General features: G+C 36.9%; 1 protein-coding gene across 1 annotated transcript in view; it reads left to right on the top strand.

Annotated features, from left to right (window-relative positions):
• The window catches only part of KHDRBS3 (KH RNA binding domain containing, signal transduction associated 3), a 97,120-nt gene that overhangs the window by 18,645 nt on the left and 57,584 nt on the right, over positions 1-20,891 (top strand). The window contains exons 2-3 of the mRNA XM_082479299.1: positions 5,473-5,591; positions 16,712-16,828. Of these exons, the coding sequence (XP_082335425.1) occupies positions 5,473-5,591; positions 16,712-16,828 (236 nt within the window). The remainder of the gene's footprint in view (positions 1-5,472; positions 5,592-16,711; positions 16,829-20,891) is intronic.

A 20,891-nucleotide genomic window follows, 5' to 3' on the forward strand; every position in this document is an offset into this window, starting at 1 on the left:
GAGAACTTTACGCGTGGTATAAAAGCAATGTTTTAATCCCAAAGGCTGTTTCAAAAGTACTTGCTGATATTCGGAACTGGAAGGATTGTAGAAAGTTTGAGGAAACTGAACTGATGTTGTCCATACTTTTTCTCCAGTAAGGAAAAACTATTTTTGTCCTGAAATTCTGGTACAACTGACTTGGAGTCCCTTTCTTGCTCTGGAAGCTTGTCTCTTATGAAAACTTGGTGTGTTCCTTAAAGGAGATATAAATCCAAACTAATAAGCCAACATCTATAGTTTCTAGTATTGTAATTTTGATACCTCTTCTAATGTAAAACCCTAAGGAATCATACTGTCAGATGAGATTTCCATCTAGCTCGGTGTTGTATTTCCAGCCATGGTCAGGAGCAGAGGTTTTTTGTGGTTTTCTTTTTCTTTTTCAAGAAGCAAAAGGATAGGGGAAGTGTATAAAAATACTTCCACAGCCTTCAATTTGTCTTAAGAGCTTTCTGAACTGAAGATGGTTGGCTTTTTCCAAGTCAACTATGAAGTCTTGAATTTACTGAGAACTACTGTTATTGAGGCATGCTTCAGTAGTTGTATAACAAACTTGTTTGGTTGACTTGGTCTAGATTTTGCTGTTTCTTTCTCTTAGATACTAGCTAATAAAATTGGAAATGTCCAAATAAAGCAAAATATATAGCTGCTGTTGTGTAGTGTTAGTAACTTCCAAAACTACTTCAGTGTATTTCAGTCAGATGTTATTTAGGAGTATTTATAAAACAATGTTCCTACAATATTTTCATTTTCAAATTTAATGTAGAAAACATTTCTAGTGAAACTTCAGTGCAATTCTGTCTTCTGAAGCCATGATCATTTGAATGTCCTAGAATTTGAGCCTTGGATTCTTCCAAGTAGAAAAATTAGTATGAAATTATTTGCTTTTGATAGGGTGTCTAATAAGACTTCTGAATCTGAGAAATAGTAGAATGTTTCTTAAGGACTTACAGACAAATTTACCTGATCTTGAGTTTTGGGAACATTGTATTAAGGACAAACACAGTAAACATTTCTCTTGGAGTTTGACATTTGATCTTACATTGATTATATTGACTTACTACAGACAAATACAGAGCATCACTTTGTTCTACATTAAACACAGGTATTTATATTGGCTTGGCAGAGGGGCCTGGAGTCCTGACTTGCAGCAGGAAGATTAATTCTACCCAAAGATTAACGTGAAACAATTCTACTTTGTCATTATCTGATGTATCTAGCAACATTATTTGGTGAATTAACTGAGAAGTAATCATTGCTTAGATCTCTCTGCTATGATTAAACATGCAGTTATTACTTCATCCACTTAAATTCCTGGACTGTTGCATTAGCTGCATCTTTAGTCTGAGAACACGGGATTTTAATCTCTAGCATTATGGGAAGCTTTAATCACATGTTTGTTTACTATTTGTGATCTAGGAAATGTCTTTGCTTCATATAGCTAAGCAGTACAGAATGTAATCTAAGGATTAGGAAAAGGCAAATCTTCCTATCCATTTGACCTTGAAAATCTGATTGGATTTCCTGTGTGATCTGGCATGATTTTTCCCTAATTATCTAAAGCTTGATGTATGTGCATGAGATATTGAATAAGCTGTGCAGATCTGGATAAAATTCTAATGCTTAACTTTATTTCATATTTATCTTGGATTTCAGGGTAAAGAAATGACAAGAAAACCCAGAAAAATCTAAGACAAAATGTGGTCTCAATATAAGATAGATTTTTAGTAATTCAGTGGCCTTGTCTTTATAGCAGTGAATATGCATAAAGTCTTAAGTCAGTTTGATTAAATTCAGACCATAATAGGAAACATTTATTTTTATTTTGTGGTGCTATGGCTGTTTGCTAGGAGAAAAACAATTCATTTGACTTTAAAACAAACGGGGAAAATCGTAATCCATTTTTCTGAGAGCTGATTGGAAGCCTCTTATGGGTTTCAGTAGCTTCTTCAAGCAAATGGAAAGTTGATTAAACAGTGAAAGTTAAAAAAAAAGAAATGGTTCTTAAAATGGTCAGTGAAAAGTATGTAGCTCTTTGGGATGGGAAAACATCTTGAAAGTAACGAATGGATTTCTTTTAGTATTTGGCTGTTTCAAGTTGAGGGATTACTAGAGCAAGAAGGGAATGTCCTTTCTATGACCTTTTTAATTTTTGATATTAACTAAATCAAATGCTATAGAATTATGAGTTTCTAGCATTAATCAAGTTGTTGCAGTCAAGTCCTTCAAATACTGAATTCAAATAACTTATTTAGGCTAAAGTATTTAGGAAATATAGATAAGTGAGCTTTTAAGGAACTTGCGCAGCTGGCTCATCTGAGGAATGTTACTGAGATATTGTTAGGACTCAGTTCTTAACTCTTGAAACATATTTTAACCTTGACAAGTCTGAGACATCTGAATGTTCCTGGAAAAAAAACTTGTAGGTGGAATATTTCCTGGCAATTTCTAAGGAGGTCCTTTAAACCACTGTTCATTCAAACTTGTGGTTGTAACTTAAAATTCCCTACTACTTCTGGAAATACAATTTTTATGAAATTTAGTTTTTAGGTGGGCAGAGGGATTGCAGTGTATGCCATACTATGCAGTTGTGTACAATAGTACTACTCGACAGGAGAAAACAAATTTTTAGCTTTACCCGTTCATAAAAACATGGTGGGCTTTGTTAAAGGTACTTTTATTTTGTAAATGTAGATTACTTCAGGAAAAGATCCTTCACTGTAGCAGTAATTATAGCTACTGAAAATTTCTAAAGATCTTGTATATATCTAGTATTAATCTGACTGCCAGCAATCTTCAGTGCACTGATCTGTTCCAAAATAGTACAGTACAGTGCATTTATTTAATTTTTAATCTTAAATGGAGTTGAACAGTGCTTTTCTGATTTTTTTTTTTCTGAACAAATTCTTGTCCTAACATTTAAAGTCAATACTAAATGAAGTCAAATTGTTGTAACTGCCTTTGCTTCAGTTAACAAAATGGATGCATTTTTATTACAAGTGAAATATTTGGTGTTTCTTGGTGTAAAATGTTGCTAAAGAACATAGTTCTGATCAGTTTGGGGCTTTGAGTATTTATACTGTTAATAGTGTATACCAATAGCAGCATTAAAAATCAGTATTGTATTTCCGTTTTCCACTCAAACATACAAACCTCTTAAGTATCTAGTCTTGTTTTGCAAGAGAAATCAAAGAGCTTTATCATAACTGCTCTTGTTATATCAGGAAGCAGGGGTGTTAAAAGTAAGTTTATTTGTATTTGAGTGCTGTGATAGTGCTGCATTTTTATGTCTGAATGTGGTACTTAAAATTTGACTTCCAAAATATACCAGTTACCTGCTTTCTGAGTGGGAACACTGTGCCCTATGAAACTTCTGTCTTAATTTTGTCTGGAAATGAATTTTGATGTAACTTTACATCTGTTTAATTGCTCATAATTGTCTAGTCCATAAGGTGGCATCTACAAACAACATGTGAATTCCATTTTTACCATGATTCAGCTGTCAAAATATGTTCCTCAGTAGTTGTAGGATCGTAGGCTGAGGGGTTTGGAGTTTTTTCCTGAACATGCTGCAACATAAAGGACACTTCAGAGGAAGGTTGCTTTACAGAGTAGAGCTCCTCCAGAATGTTTACATTACTAGAATCCATATGAATCAAACTTCCTAGGGACTTGCCAAGAAGATTGGAAAGTAAAGCTGGGGAAGGCTTTTCTTTCAAGAAGCCTTCAGGTAGTTGGAAGCTGGTTTGGCTTTCTTAGTTCTTCAGTCACTAAACACTAACTTGAATAAATGCAGTTGTATTTTCCGTTCTGTGCTAGTGAGGTGAGAACTTGAATGAAAGACTGGAGTTACAGTTATTGGGAAAGATGTTAGCATCTTGTGTCTTTCTAGTCTAGAGAAAAGACTGAGGGGGAGATCTTATCAATCCTTATAAATACTTAAAGGCAGGATGCCAGGTAGGTGGGAACAGTCTTTTTTCAGTGATAGGACAAGAGGTAACGGGCACAAACTTGAACATAGGAAGTTCCATCTTAGTAAAGAAGTTTCCCCTCATGTTAAGGGTGGCAGAGCACTGGCACAGGCTGCCCAGAGAGGTGGGGGAGCCTCTCACTCCGGAGACATTCAAAACCTGCCTGGACGCTGTCCTGTGCAACTGCTGTAGGTGACCCTGCTCTGGCAGGGGGGTTGGACTGGATGATCTCCAGAAGTCCCTTCCAACTCTGACCGTTCTGTGATCTTTTTTTGTGGTAAGTGGGAATGGACTGGTATTTATCAAAGCAAGCTGCTAATGGGTAAATCAATAAGAAATGCGTTGGTTTATTACTCCTGTTTTTCACTGGAAGTCATTTCAAACTAAATTGTCTTTCAAAGTGTACCTAAAGGATACTTTCTTCTATTTTTTGATCAGTTTCTTTCCATTCAAAGGTTTTTGTTAGTCTTCTGTTAACATAACATCACATTCCCACTAAAGAAACATCAAGGTCTTGATAAATGTTGTCAACTTACACTGTTTAAGTAGAGTAGAAGGGTGTGTTTTGTTGTGAAAAACTAACAAGATATTTGAAGATTTGGGAGGACAAATGCTAGATGTCCACAGAATAACTTCGGTTGCACTGCTGAAGTTCTTGGATTTTTGGTATGTCCTGTGCTAAGGTGTTTAATGCTGCAATACAGGGTGCTGGACTCCAGTCCAACAAAGGCTTCAGGCAGTGCTTCATTTCTAGTCTCCTTGTGTGCTTCTTGTGTCTCCACCAATCCAATGAAATCTGCAATTTTTCACTTAGCGCACTGGGGAGTCAACATTTGGAGAGAATTCAATAATCAGTTTCTAATCTAGCTCTGGAATGAGTAGAGTCATGCAGCCTGGGGTTTAACTTCTAAATCCTGTTCCTAATGTTGTTGTCATTGGTATAACACTAACCTCATATTTTTGGGTAGGAGCTATGTGCCTTGATTATGTTCCTGAAATTTTGAAAGATTGACTTGACATTCACTTATAAGTGCGCTGTAGACAACCACTGTTAAAACTGTGTGCTTTGTTTATAGTATAGAGGAATAAAATAGTCAAGTATTAAACTATGCTGTAAGTTTTTTGACTGTAAAAACGAATAAAGGTAAGAATAGTATTTCCTGCTTGAGCCATATAAAACATAAATGTATCCAAGTATTAAGCTAAAAGTTAGCATGTAAAATGCTTACAATGCTAATTCAAGGTGCTGATACAAACAAGAGTATTAAAGCCTGAAAAAGCAAAACATGGTTTACCCCATTGACCTATGTAACTAATTATAGGTATTAATTACACATTATGCCATGTATTATGCCATACAGAATTAATTTCAAATTGTTTAATTTATACTGCCTTTGAAGATTCTCAGCTTTTAGATTGTTGTATTAAACTGAGAAAATAACTGATTTTTTTCCTTTAACAGAAATTGAAAAATTCCAGAAAGGTGAAGGAAAGGAAGAAGAAAAGTATATTGATGTAGTCATCAATAAAAATATGAAGTTGGGACAAAAAGTTTTGATTCCAGTAAAACAATTCCCTAAGGTAAGCCCAGTTTTCATATGTGATGTAATAAGTAATTTGGCAAAAATTTTGCTTCAGCTAAAATGAATGTGTGCTGGCTATGGCTTCAGCTAAGATATGTGTGTGCTTGCTATGCCTTTGGAAAAGGGATAGTTTTAAATAGGATATCAGACGAAAGCAACAGTTAGAACTACCAAAAATTTGCAGAACAAAGGGTGGTGTAGTTAGCTAAGATAACCACAGGACTGTAAAGAATGAAGAAGCCACAAGAAGGACATGGTGATAAAGACTTCAAGCCTCCCTCCAACGACTACCAGGAAGACCCCTGAAGAAGCGTAATGCCTGCACTGCTAGAAGGGAGGGGGTGTGCTCAGGGGCGGGTTGCATTCCAAGAACTTATTGATTATGTAAATTGTGGGGTGGGTTGCATTCCAAGAACTCATAATTATGTAATTGAGGGTGGGTTGTATTCTGAAAACTCATTGATTATGCAAATTATGGTCCAAGAAGAAACATGAATAAGTATAAGGAATACAAAATAAAAACAAGTGTTTGTAAAGGAAAAATGAGCCACAGGAGGAGAAATCCCCTGTGTAACTCCCAGGGCTGTAATAAATATTCTTTGCTCCACCGAATTTGCCCCAGACTAAAATTCAATACAGTGAGCGCGTTTCTCACATGTGATAAATTGAAGTGCTTATAAAAGATATTCCACTAATATCTTTAATAGTTTTTTAACTGTTACATTTAAAGCAATATTAATCTGTACTATTGCTGTTCTGCAGTCTGTTTTATAGAAGTTCTGAGGTAGGAATGGTTCTCTTTGGAATAAATGTACAGGGAAGTGGTGCTGATAACATGAAAAAATAGTATGTTGGGAATAAATAATAAATGAATCATTTTCAGGATAGCAGGCTCCTCCTTTTCAGAATAGCGAAGAGGATTAAGTATTTTCAAGTTGACTCTGATGCCAGGCTTTGAAACTTTCTTATAGGAGGTAGAAGTATAGCTCAAATTGCACCATTAAAAGATCTCACTGTGTAAACTCCTTATCCTTTTAAGTTTCAGCCATTATTAGTTTTGAATTAGTTAAATCTGCACTACTAAATTATACGGTCTGTTCTGGAGGGGCTTTGTCAATATTTTTGACCACCATGAGTTCTTAACACTTTACTGCCAGGTTTTATACTGTACCCTTTAAGCATTTATTCAGTCTTCAATGCACTGTGGAGCTTTTTTCTTTCGGTCCCTTTTAAATTTTAAGGTTAATGTTATAAAAATCAGATTAGCATTTTTTCACTTGTTTGAAATGACTTTTTTTCCCCACTAGAAACTTCAAGACTGCTTCTGTTTCTGCTCATGGAAGAAAGGAATTCCTTTCATTCCTTCCTTCATTTCTTTAGGAAGATTTCTAAATATTTTTTTTCCACACTATCAGTGTCTTCCTCACAGACTGTGCTGAGTAACTTCCTGGGATTGCTTTACTGCTCTTCAAAGTTTCATGAAATACTGCTTCAGTGAATTCAAGATTGCATATGGTTTATGTGGGCACCTCTTTGGAACTCTGACTTGTTGTCTTTGACTGGGAAGAGCTATATACAAACATATAGAAACATAAAGATGGAAGGTAAAAGATAGGGGAAGCTTACATGGTCAGTGCTTGTAATTGGGATGTTTTTCTTACAGATGTTGAGATGTAGATACTTGAGCTCAAGAGAAAGAAAGGCAAAATGGATGTTAAAAAGGGAAACAGTGCCTTTGAAAGATGCTTCTGCTTCTTTACATAGTGTCAACTTCAAAGGACTAAACACTGGAATTCTTATTTAGGATAGCTAGAAGGAAAGCTGTTGCCATCTTTTGAGAAGGCGTGCTCTGCTGAGTGCTCAGATAGTTCTGGTCTATGGAGACAGTCTTTGTCTGAGCTGGGATAAAGCCTGATACATGCTATGGAAAGAAATCTGAATTTATATCCAGATAGATCTTTAGTGTAATGCTGTATGTCTGTGTTTAGACCACCAGGATCCAGGGGGCACAGAGTACAATTGCTGTGCAGAATAGACATGCCATGTGAGATCCTATGGCTCCATGAGGATTTTCTCTGCAGAAAGCAGAATACTGGTGTGTCTGCTCATGCAAGTCTCCCTTCTGCCAGAGCAAAGAAAATCCTAAATATTTTCTACTAAACAGTATTTTTTACCCCAATGGGGGGGGGGGGGGGGGGGGGGGGCAGTTTTTCTTGGAAATTTCCATTTTATTACATATAGATAGATATTTATTTTTAAGCTTACTCATTAAAGATGCCGTATAGTCAAAAGGCGTAACTTGTCACTGTATAGGAGTGTTCTGAAAGGTGAGTGTGAATTCAGACTTGACAGGTACTCTTGAATGGCTCTGAAAAACACCCACCCTAAACCACAATCAGTCACTGCAGTTTAGTATCACTTGTTTACTAGGACCAGTCTTGTGGGTTTATTTCTGAGATCTAATCTAAATACATTTTATGAAGTGACATAGCTTCAACATGGCAAACAGCCTTAATATGGCACGCTGTGGTCTGCAGTGAGTGATGTGAGTTTTGAGTACCTGTATGCAGGGGAACAAAGTCTTTTGCATCCTAATGTTTGCTCTAAAAACTAATCCTCTTCCTGTTAGGCATGTTCAGAGGAGGGCTCAGAAATCAGAGGTGCTTTGTCAAGTCTTTTGGGGGAGAAATTAAATCATTCCAGTCATCGTGGTTTCACTGAGCTGTATTTAGAGTACGTGCATTGTATATTCAGATTCTGCAGAACTTAAGCAGAAGGTTTTATGTGGTTATAAAATATTTCAGGCTTATAAAACCTGAAATGATACTTCACAAATGCTTTATGCCTCTATACTGTTCTTTTATTTCTGTGTGTATGTAACTTTCTAGACTGTTTTGCCTACAAGATGTGTTAGTATTAGTGCAAATGTGTCATTTGTAGAAGGTGCTAAGTGAGGGTTCCTCAGAAAAATCTATGATTTGGTTCTGATTTATGAACAAGCTTCTTCCTCCTGATCAGTACTGGTGACAAATGATTCAAAAGAACAAAACTTAAGACTTAAATATGCATTAAATGCTTGCAAAAAAATCTCATGTGCATGTCAATACTGAATTTAGAGTAATTCTTCTGGCAAGCTGGCATCTGTTTCTGTGTGCCTGTGGTCCACACTAATGCTGTTAGCTATTGTGCAAGATCCTGGGGAAAAAAGATACCTTCAGTCTTTCAGGAGGTGTAGTCTTTTTTGGTATTAGTGAGAATGTGCTGATTGAAGCTGACTGAGTCACTACAATAATTGGAAAATCTGCTGAACTACCACTGGGGTACCAGTTTGGGTTTAATATGGCAAACTCGGGTATCAAGAAAGTGGTGAGAAAAAATGGAGTTTGTTTCAGCTTTATGAATAGAATAGTGCTTCCCCAAATAAATGATCCTGCTTTTAAACAGGATCAAAAAAGCAAGTTAAGGTTATTAAATCCTTAAAAGGGTTTAATACCTGAAAATGAAACTAAGTACAAATACAAGTGATTTTGCTAGCAGAAATGATTCCTTTGTTCATATTTGCCAGTGATGACTCCAGCAAGCAAAGATGACTGCTGCTTAGGTATGCAGATAGGATTAATGAAATATCAATCACTTTTTTGTGATAAGTGAGGTCTGTGAACCAAAACAGTCCACCAGTGCACTACCCCCATTCAGACTGCTTACTAGACCCGGCACAGGGTTAACTAAGTTTCCTTTAAGTATTCCATTGCCCTTTCCCTCTTTAAAACTTCTTTCTAACTCTGACTGCTTGAATAAATCATAACGGCCTCAACACGGGTCAGGCAGTCCTAGCTCTGATCTGATCAGCCGGGCATTGTAATGCCTGCTTGCATTACCTGTCCTGTCAGATACATTCTCCCGAGCTCCAAGCTGGGTCCTGTGCAAATTCAGCCTCATTACCTCTGACAGCCCTGGAAGGTGACAGGTTAACTGCAGCAGAAAGCTACTCAACTGAAGTTCAAAGCAGCTGGGTTTCTATTGGACAAGAATCTGGTAGACCTCAGCTTCAAAAGTAGGTATTTCACCTTTTTCGGGCATCTGTCCCTGGAGGAAAAAAAAAAACAACTTGTGAGTTTCTGGTCTTCTACTTGGTGTGCCAACAGCTGAGTCTCTGTAGTGATTAACTTGCCTCCTACCTCACTGCTCTTGGTTGCTTCTGCAGCGCTATGTATTTCTATCCTTTAGTTGGGACCTCTTGTCTGGCTCAGGCCTTGGCAATGTTAACAGGCCTAATATCTCGTACTGGAGCTAGTTGGCCTAAATGTTTCTTCATGTCTGGACCTTGATAGAAGGTGACAGAATAACCAAGACAGACTGAATTTTGTCTGCTTTGTGAACTAGTTGGTCAAGATAGTCCCAGTCAGTTTCTGCTTGAGGCTGATTGTGCATTTGAATTAATTTTAGACTCCTGTAAACATTATAAACACCTGAATCAATGTCTTGATATGGTGACAGATAGTCTTACTTGGCAAGACAACCTTGTGGAGACTCTTACAGATTGCAGGTCCAGTCAAGACTCTTCAAAATCCAATTGTGTACAGTCTTATGAATTTTTCAGCTCTACACATTCATTGGAGAAGTCTGGATTGCTGTGATATGGAAATTAATCTGAGGCATTTAGGTGAGGCTTGAATAAACTTTGGTAGTGCTCTCTATGATCCTGTTGTGACTGGGATGTGCTACAAGCAAGGATTAAAGAGGTTAGGGCTTTTATGTGACCTTATAGGAAAAGTCCTACCTCAAAAAGTTGGCATTCAGTTATCAAGTAGGATCAAGTTACTTATATGTAGGAGTCCACGGGGATGCTGGATGTCTAAACCGCAGTTAGTGGAATGAGATCTTGTCAGTTTAGGCAATGGAGTTCAAGGTGATTTAACACACCTTGCTATTTGATCAGCTGAATACCTCAACTAACTTTAGGTCAAGTGTGAAAATGTGACCCGTAAACCTGTGCTTCTGTTGCATTTCATGCTTGAAAATAATCTTAACTTGCACAGACTTAAAGATAAAGGCAGAAAAAGTGAGCTGGCCATGGAAGGTCGTGATGTGTTTGCCTTGGTGAAGGTGCTCTCTGGATCTATCCTAGCACTGCTATGAAATGCCAGCATGTGTGAAAGGCTTCATAAGTATGTACCTACAAGGTAGGAGGGCTGTTATCCCCCTCCCACACATTTAATTAATGTCTCATGAAGTAGTTTAGTCTCAAATCTGATTTTTGCTTTGACAGTTTAGTGAACTCAAATGTTCTGAATTCAGAGGAAAAATAGCTTCCATGGATGACAAAAGAAATGGTTTTCCATGAGATGGAACAACTATTTCTGTTTTGTGACAGGCTACCATTTTAAAAATTGCTCATAGAACTACACTTAAATATTGGGTAAACCTCAGAAGTTGGTAAGAAATGGTCTGTGTTGTGTTCCCTGAGGTGATACTTTAAATATATATTCTCAGAAGATACTGACCTATCCACTGGTATCCACTGAAGTATTTCAGCTCCACATTTAAAGTGAAAATATCTTGTAAAATGTCACTGTCATATACAGTAGATCTGCAGTTGTTATGTAAAGTCACGGGAGATTAATATTTTAATCACATGACTGGTTAGAAAACACTTGTTTTATAATAGCTTAGCTCTAAGGATTTCTTAGAGTAGGAATGAGAAAATGTGGTTGTATAACCATAAGTGACACGGAGGAACAAACATCAGGGACAACTTTTGAGCAACTTTATAGTAATTGACCAAGCTTTGCTGTGAATAAATGCTTAAAGACCTATTTTTGTTGTATTGTGTGAAGGACAGAGTAGTTTGTGGTACAATGTAGACGCTTGAAGTATTTACCTTTCTGTAGAAACCTTATTTTCTTGAAATGGGTAAGAAAAATCTTGAAGTTGTCCTGGTTTCAGGTCATTGTAAGGGAAAGCCCTCTCAACCTTAATTTAACTATTTTTTTTCTAGTGGTCCTATGACAGAGCAACTATTGCAGGAAACTAATATGCCAAGGAAGCTTTCTATGGCTTTAATGACAATAGCTTGCTTAGAGCTTCACAAAAAAGCATTTGGTCAAGTGTTTATACTTCCACTAAGTATTTTAAGCTGGATGAACCATTCTCAGCAGACCTGTCTTACTGGGGATAAACAAGGATTACTTTTTCTATTATATCCCCCTTTCTGTAATATATACACTTAAAAATGCTGCAGCCTTGGCATTAATTCCTCTTTTGCTGAAATTCATGTAGTTGATTAAATGCTTATGAAAAAATATATACTCTAATTTGTATAATTTTTGTAGCTGTATTTTCTCCAGAATTGTTTTCAGGGAATAGATTGACACAGTGATCTGGTAAGGAAATGAATCTCTAGATAACTGTTAAAGTCATTTTGATTTGGGGTTCTGAAGAAATGGGTGTTAAACAGTGAGGTCTGTAATCTCCACAGTACTATATCTGCAAAAATGCTTCTTAATATGAGGATTTATGAATATATAGAGAAGAAACAATTTTCAAGCAAAAACCTGATTATTGATTCATTTTTTATTTCTATACTTTTTTCTATGAAAAATGTTCTTTAAATTGGAGATTTTGTAGCTACACAGCAGTTTAAGATAATCTGTGAAAGGGGAAACAAATAGATGCCTTCAGTGTAGTTAAGCAATATCTGTGGGCTTGTAGACACCATGGCCAAGGGATAGAATCCTATGTCTGAGGAAACTGAGAAGGGGCTATTGCACTTCATGGTGTATCTTTAACCACAAAGTCAACCAGAGGTATAGATATGGGAGGATGTGCTTTCAGTGATCAGAGGTTTTAGGAAATAACACCTCTTCAATTTTGCATCCTTTTGCTCAAACTTATGTATATCTGGGGATACTTTGTAATGATGTAAGACTGCAGATGGTACCATTTATCATAACCAGAGTGTTGTTGGGCTTGAACTGTAGCTAGGATAACAATTTTTTCCCATCTTTTCCAATTGTCTCCTCCCAGGTCCATTAGTCTGAATCTTGATGCTGTTTTTGCAAAGGTGCCTTAAATGTTTTGCTGTAGTTTTAAGTACCGTATTTGGCATACCCTTCAGAGCTGGTCTAGGAGCACCTTTGAGTTGGGACTTTATCTTCTGTTTTAAATACAATCATCCATAAGATCCCGATTCTTACTGAAGACATCAGAAGCTGTCTTAATGTATAGACAATCCTTGATTTAACATAGATGGTTTGTCCAGTGTAGAATAACATTCATGGATGGCGATTCAGAGTTCAGCTACTGTGTAGAACTGTGAATATGGCAATAGCTTCCAGACCACCTTGTGCTGGAAAGCAGTGTGACTGCTTTAATACAATACTAAGCTGAAGATAGTGAACTTCAGGGCAATTTTGGATATTTACAGCAGCTTGGATGTGACTGTGCTGTAGTAGGGAGAAGTGAGTGAGGAGGGGAGTCGGACATCTCTGATTCTGAGCCAGAGTTAGTGAATATGACTTAGCCGACTTGTATGGAGCTGCTCAGATGTCATCTTGTTACTTTCCAGTGCCTCTAATTCAGACAGTTTATAAGCTTGGGTTCAGTACTAGACCTGAATTTGGTTTTAGTTTTTGGGCAAATAAACTCTAGGAATGAGAGGTATGGGAAGTGCCTGTGAAACTTGTATGCAGGCTGTCTTCTGTAAGAGCTGGCTTGGATCTGCCAGGCTTATCTGCTTCTGGTTCACCAGCAGATAGGCTGGATTTGTTAATTTGTTTAATGAAAAGTTGTGTCTTACTGTGTGGCTGTTTTCAAACTCTAAGTTTGAGTCCTCATACTCCTTGATTACCAGGGATAGTGTATAAATAATCACAGAATCACAGAGTTTCAGAGTTGGAAGGGACCTCTAGAGATCACTAGTCCAACTCCCCTGCTAAAGCAGGATTGCCTGGAGCACATTACTCAGGACTGCATCCAGGTGGGTCTTGAAAATCTCCAGAGAAGGGCACTCCACAACCTCCCTGGGCAGCCTGTGCCAGTGCTCTGTCACCCTCACCATAAAGAAGGTTTTCCATGTATTTGAACGGAACTTCCTGTGTTCTAACTTGTGCCCATTGCTCTTCATGTCGATAATGATAGTAACTTAGTGGTTGATATCTTATTGAGTGTTTATTTTGATGTATTTCATAGGGAAATACAAAATTTTGCTTATCAGATGTTTCCAGTTTGTAAAAGGGAAATAAACCAAGAGTTTGAACAAAACCAGTACCTGTTCAAAGTATTTTTATCTACTGAAAGGATTCATTCAATATCATAAATGGGTTTTATTTATGGAATAATCAACTGAAATGTTCCAAAGCTTTTTAGCTTTATGTTGGAGGGAAGAAGCTTTGGGACTGCATTGTAAGCCATTTTTTAGTAACCTTGACTGTGTCTTTAAGCTATATCTAGAGGTATGTGCTTTCAAGTCAGCAGAATTTCAGACTTGCAGCACAGGTTTCTCACGCTTCAGACTTGTCAGATCTAATATTTGGAGCCTCAGTGCACAGGAAAGAATAGTTCAGTGGATCTCATAATACAGCTAATACATTTTCATGTTCATAAAATGTGTTGTCTAGAACATCTCATCTGTGCAGCTACTTGTATAGCTACCATAATGTCTAGCTTCAATGCTTGAGATTTTTTGGTTTTAAGATGACAGGTTTTGGTGATATTAAAGCTTTGTAGGTCAAGTTTTAAATAAAACATACTAAACTATTTGGCTTTTAAAATAAACAATACAGCTGGAATAAACAATTGTGCTTTGGAACACCCAAGTCTTCTGAGCTCCAAAGTCTTCTAGTTACTTTGATTACATACAAAGTGGATTTTGCTTTTGTTGCAGGTATGCACTGCTGTTTATCATGACTTGTAGTTTGTAGTTTAATTGTCAGGTGGTTGTTTGTTCCAGTTGGTAAGTGATAGTCAGAGCTATGCATTGCGTAGCTAAATACATGCTTGCCTACTCCTACATTGCAGTCAAATTCTGAATAAAATTTCATCTGAATATTTTAACTAAGACTACTGCTGGGGATTTAGACTATATCAGACTGCAAATACTCAACATTCTGAAATAATTTCATCATACTTTACTGTAAATGAAAAATCTCTTAAGTGTATGTGGTGTTTATTTTTGTTCCTAATAACTTACAAGGCTATTTTAAAGTAAACCTAAGTAATCTTAAGTAATGCTTGAAAAATTGATGTGGTATTCTACTATATGAAAGCTTTCATTTAAACTTAACTATGAACTCCCTGTTTAAAAGTAATGATTCTTTATTTAAGGAAACTGTTGAGAAGGAATTATATAAGTACAGACTTGTTATGAATTGTTTTGGTTTGTCTGCTTTCCTCACAGTTATACCTTCAGTAATAATAAAATCAGAAGTCCAAATTAGAAGGGACCTCTAGAGAACATCTGGTCCAACCTCCTGTTGAAATTATGACTCTAAATTAGGTTACAGAGGCCCCCATCAGTGGCCCAGAGTCCTGAATATTCTCAACAAGGGAGACTTCTACTGTTTTGCTGGGCATCCTATTTCTGATTAATGTTTTCCTTGACTGTATCTTAGGACCTATAAGGAAAAAAGAAATATAATAACACAAACTTCAAGAAATCCTCAAGCAGTTTCTTGATTTGACCTGATAATTTCAGAAATGACTAGATCATGCAGGGCCTTAAACTTAGTAGCTTATGTCATCCATAAACAATGTGCTCAATTGTATCTTGGTTCTAACTCAGGTATACATTGGGAATTGAACTTGCAAGTAGTAAGGGGAATAAGATTGTATTTTCATGTTTAGTAGGCTTTTAATGCTTGCATTTCTCTTTGTCCAAAGCTGAAGTAGGTGAACTGTAGACTTCCTGCGTTGAAGGCTGACTGTAGCTGGGCCTTTCTTCCATCAGCACTTTCCATGTAGCAACAAAGGACTGGGTTGAGCTGCTACTATTCCACTGTCAAGTGTTTTCAAATTCCTCCAGAGGAATGAGGAGATCAAAGAAGTCCATCTTGGCCCTTTAGTAACAGTAAAAGGAACAGTCAAAGAACTTAAACTGTTTCATAAAATTGAGGCCACAAACAAATAGCCTATTTGTGCTTTAGCATTACTGTATTTTTCTTGTGCCTAAAAGTATCCTTTTAACATGATTGTGTCACTTAAGATTTCAACAGTTTGAATATCCTGGTTTTACAAAGTTTCATTTGGGACAGTAAATATTCTTGTATAGTAGTTTAATCTCTATTGCAGTATTGTTTTGACTAGAATTGTGGTGGGTTGACCTTTGACTGCCAGGTGCCTACCAACCTGTTCTATCACTCCCCCTCCTCAACAGGATGGGGGGAGAAAATAAGTTAAAAAGCTCATGGGTTGAGATAAGACCAGATTGCTCAGCAATTACAGTCACAGGCAAAACAGACTGAATTTGGGGAAGATTAATTTGTTGCAAATTAATTGTAACAGTAGGATAGTGAGAAACAAAAAAAAAAAAATCCCCCAAACTTCCCTACTTCCCAGGCTCAATTTCACTTGAGCTGTATGTTTCGGTGTTTTCTATAAATGGAAATGGTTGGGTGAACTTCAGTGATAATGGGGGTTGAGTGGCAGTCAAGAAGATCTTGAGTGTTGATTCTGGTTTGGGACTGGATTTAAATGCTTATGTTCTCTGGATTTAATTCCCTGTTTGTTTCTGTGTTAGTGTAGTGTATATTGTATGGGTTGCTGTATTGCTTCATAAATCTGCAAGGGAGGATAAGGCAATTAAGATATTCTTTTTGTCTTCAGAACTTTGGTTAGTATGCCATCTGAGATTGCTACCAGCTTTGTTTTTATGGTTTTATGTACCCGGTAACAATTGTTGAGAATTGAATTGCAGTTTGAGCACATCTGTCCTCAGGGAGTATGATAAACACAAAGTTCTCTTTATACTACTTGAGTTCTTTGAGTTTAGATACATCTGTGTTTCTGTTGGCACCTGGTGGAGCCACTGACATGCTGCTGACTGTCCTACACGCTTGTACTTCACTTTTAATTTATGCTGAAAAATCCAATCAGCTTAATGGCTTTTTTGTTTTCTTGCAGTTCAACTTTGTGGGAAAACTTTTGGGTCCGCGTGGCAATTCTCTAAAGCGCTTACAGGAAGAAACACTGACAAAAATGTCAATTTTGGGAAAAGGCTCTATGAGGGACAAGACAAAGGTAAGGCCTGAGTATACTAGTGGAGTGTGTAATCCTGGACTTCGTAACTTTTTCCAAAAATCTTTGGGCAGGTGAACGAACCTTGTGACAAAAAATGGTGAGCAAATAAAAAGCATGGGATATCCTTGTGTTGGTTCAGATTCAAATGGTGTCTCTCTTCTAAGGAGTCTGTTCTCATGATGAGTATTCTGAGGCAACCATGGGTTGTACTTAGCCACCCCCCCCCCCCCCCCCCCCCCAAACTATGGTCTGTGGGGATGTCAGTAGAGCATTACCAGTGCCATGTTCTAGATTGATCTTGTACAGCTTGTAATGAGTAATGCCAAGTGAGCGTGGCAGTATTCTCACTTCTGAAGGAACCTGACTTCAAGATTCATCCATACGTTTTCACATAAAATAAGTTATCATGGAATTGTAGAGTTGTAGAATGGTTTGGGTTGGAAGGGACCTTAAAGATCATCTAGTTCCAACACTCCTGCCATGGCCAGGGATACCTCCCACTAAACCAGGTTGCTCCAAGCCCCATCCAGCCTGGTCTTGAACACTTCCAGGGATGGGACCTCCACAACTTCCCTGGGCAAGCTGCTCCAGTACCTTACCACCCTCACAGTAACACTTAAGGTTGAAATTTAATGTAATTTAATGAAACTTGTAGACAAAAACAGCTGATGAAAGGAGGTAAAATATAACCAGAAAAAATTTCACAGCTCTGAGGATGGTGTATGCAGCTTAAGCAATTAACAAATTGCAGTTGTGTCTGTGGGGAGTATTTGGTTTGGGTAGACATATCTATTACAGGAGCCAAAGTAGACAGCAGACGAGAAACCTTTAGCTTGATAGGCGTATGTACAAATCAGTTTCACTTTTTACTGAAATAAATCTGGCTAAATTTGTAGTAGATAAGTGTACATCAGTGGGGAGATGCCATGTCACCTGTCTGGTAAGCTGCATTTTTTAATTGGAGCATTCCTAATGTTACAAATTAAAACACTGAACATATTTCTTGCCTGTAGCATACCATGTTTTATAAGCCTCCAGTGAAATCTTTCTGTGGTTATGTAGTCTGAAACTTAAAAATGCTGTGTGCTATAAAGACTGATAATGATGTGCATATGGAAGAGTGACCTGGAGGGCTGGCTGCTGAATTTCTTAAGGTATATATTTTTCAGCACATTTCTCCATCAGCACAATATAAATGTTATGTGACTTATAAAGTATTTATGAAGAACACAGTCAGAGCCCAGAATTTTTTTGTGCAACTTAAGAGCTAACTTTTTTCCTTTTAGTTAATATTTTTAAGAACAATAACTTACATAAATATGCATTTGTATAAATATAATTTATAAAGGCTTGAAGGTAAGAGGGATTTTTTGAATGGCAGCTGTTAATGTAATACATAATATAGATAATGCAACTTTAACCTTAAAGTGTTACACAAGTGGTTATGAAAAACTACATTGTTAGCAACTGTAAGAGGAAATATGACAGTTCAACCAGAAAAGAAAAAAACATAAAATTAAACTTGCTCTAAGCTAGGATGACAAATTCAGTCTCCAAATTCTGTTTTAAATGACACTTGGTGAACTTTCTCAGTTACTGTGGAATGTGTCAAACTGACATTCTTCTGTTGCTGTATTACATGTTTCTATGTCAAAATATGTGTCATGGAGTAGGGAGGCCCCTGAGTTTTTCTAATGGCTCTGCAGTATAAAAAAGTTTGTTTTACTAAAAGCAGAAGCTCAAGCTGAAAAGTTCAGATCCTAACTTGAGTCAGAATCCTGAGCAAGAGTCTTAAAGGCTTCTATTTGAATTTTTCTTGTTTCCTTTGGTAATGAAAATTGTTCAATTTTTTTTCTGGCTTTTTCTTGATTGATATGCTAGTCAAAACCGATTAATTTTTTTTTAAATTAAGTGGCTAATGAAGTTGTTTGAGCTATTGTTTGCAGAAAGCTTCAACACGATTAGTCTTTGAGTTCAGAAACAGTAAGGTTCCTGTCATTGTGGGTCTGGTTGTGTCTTTAAAAGGGACGATAGAGATGACCTGGTTGGATGCTTTGGAATAGTACAGCTGGAACACCTTGTATGTACCTATCTGTGCCTATTTGGAATAGTCCTTCAGGAAGCATCATTCAGAACTAAAGCAGGCCATTAATGATGCTGATTCCAGTGTTTGATTGAACCTGCAGAATATGTGCAAGGAAGTAGCGGTGCTACAAAGGGACCCTATCAGCTAGTAACATAAACCAGGTTGCACTCATCCCTAGTTCTTTGGGAATGCTGCTCAGCATTCTGGAGACTCCGTAGGTGGAGAACTTTACCAAACAAGAGAACTTAAGATTTTTTTTTTCTAGTTTCATGTAGATTACATGTGTACTATGTTTCAACCATATCTCTTTCACTAACCAGCATGTACTTTTTGCCTTGATCTTCAAACATCTTGGTTAACATTTTGGAACTAGCAAATAAGAGAACCTTCATTATATATATATAATTACTGTATGAGATGAATTATTCAGTATCAACAAGTTGCTGCTCAGAAAGGCTGCCAAATTCTCACATTTTTGCATTACTTGGAAAATCTAGTTGAAACTTCAGTGTGATATGGAAAAAATGAAGTGCATCACTCTTAAAATAGTCAAATAGTTTAAATCTACCCTCTTAATTTAAAACCATTGCCCCTTGTCCTATCACAACAGGCCATGCCAAAAAGTCTGTCCCCATCTTTCTTATAAGCCCCCTTTAAGTACTGAAAGGCCACTATATGATCTCCCTGGAGCCTTCTCTCCAGGCTGAACAACCCCAACTCTCTCAGCCTGTCTTCAGAGGAGACTAGATGGCCTTTAAAGGTCCCTTCCAACTGAAACTATTCTATGACAGTCTGTCCAGCATGGTTGTTTCTCCCTTTTTTTTTTTTCCATTGGATTCTCTGAGCAAACAGAAAATCCACAGGTTTCTCTACTGCTATTTTGCATCTGTAAGACAGGAGGAATTGAATAAAAAGCATAACTGCCATTATATAGGACTTTCTTCAAATTCTTATTGACTTTTAAACTTATTTAAGGGTTAGATGAAAGTAAAATCTACTGAACAGTATTGTATTCTCCTGGTGAACAAGTGCAAACCGTGTTTTCAGAAGTGTGTTGGTGATATAAGACACTGTTCAATGGCATGAAATGTAATTTAAAATCTTAAAAACTCTATTTTTAAATATGAAGCACTATTTTGGTTAGAATTTTTGTTACAAGTAGCAAAATCTTCAGAATTGCATTATCAACGACTTAAAGAAGCTTCAGTTCATGTAAACTATACTCTTACACTGAAGCCAAATTTTCACCTCAGAACACCTGAGGATCTGATCTATTTTGTCTCACAGGTTCATTGTAGCATCTTTGACTGCTGTCACTGGAAGTGACACAGTATATGCTGTGTGGCTGTATAGTGATGGTGATCCCAGATTCTGGGATGAATGAAGTGTTGGAGGCTCCAGATCAGGTTGTCAGATTCTAAACACTTATGTGTTAGTATACCTGCTACATTACAGGTTTTAAATGAATAGCAATTAACTTTTTTCCTGAGGAGAATTGGCAGTAAGCTTCATAGACTTCTCTAAGCTAAATTTATAAATACTTATATTTTATTTCTTACCTTTAAGGGAACTTTAAAGGCTTGTGGAAGAAAGCTAATTGATGTGAAAGGCTGAGAAAATGTAGCAAAGATCACCATTGCCTTTTGCAAGTTCTCTAGGGAAAAAAATTAGATAAACCAGAATAATAGATACAGATAAACCAGTCTGACTTTAAATACATTTTAAGCAACAGTATTTCTCCAGCTCTGACTTGTAATTGCCTTTTTAGAATGTCCAATCTGATTCCCACTAAGATTTGGGTTTAAGACCACATTCAGGAAATATTTTTTTCTGTATCTTTGTTCCTTAATCCTTAAACTGAGTTCTAGAATCAGTCTAGGCTTCTATTTCCACCTCTTGTGTCAACATCTGGAGGACTATTTCATGTATCTACTTGTGATATACAATATCTAAATCCAGTAATTCTCCTTTTCAGTT

Source organism: Vanellus vanellus (genome assembly GCF_965231255.1).
Source record: "Vanellus vanellus genome assembly, chromosome: 2".
Lineage (NCBI taxonomy): Eukaryota > Metazoa > Chordata > Aves > Charadriiformes > Charadriidae > Vanellus > Vanellus vanellus.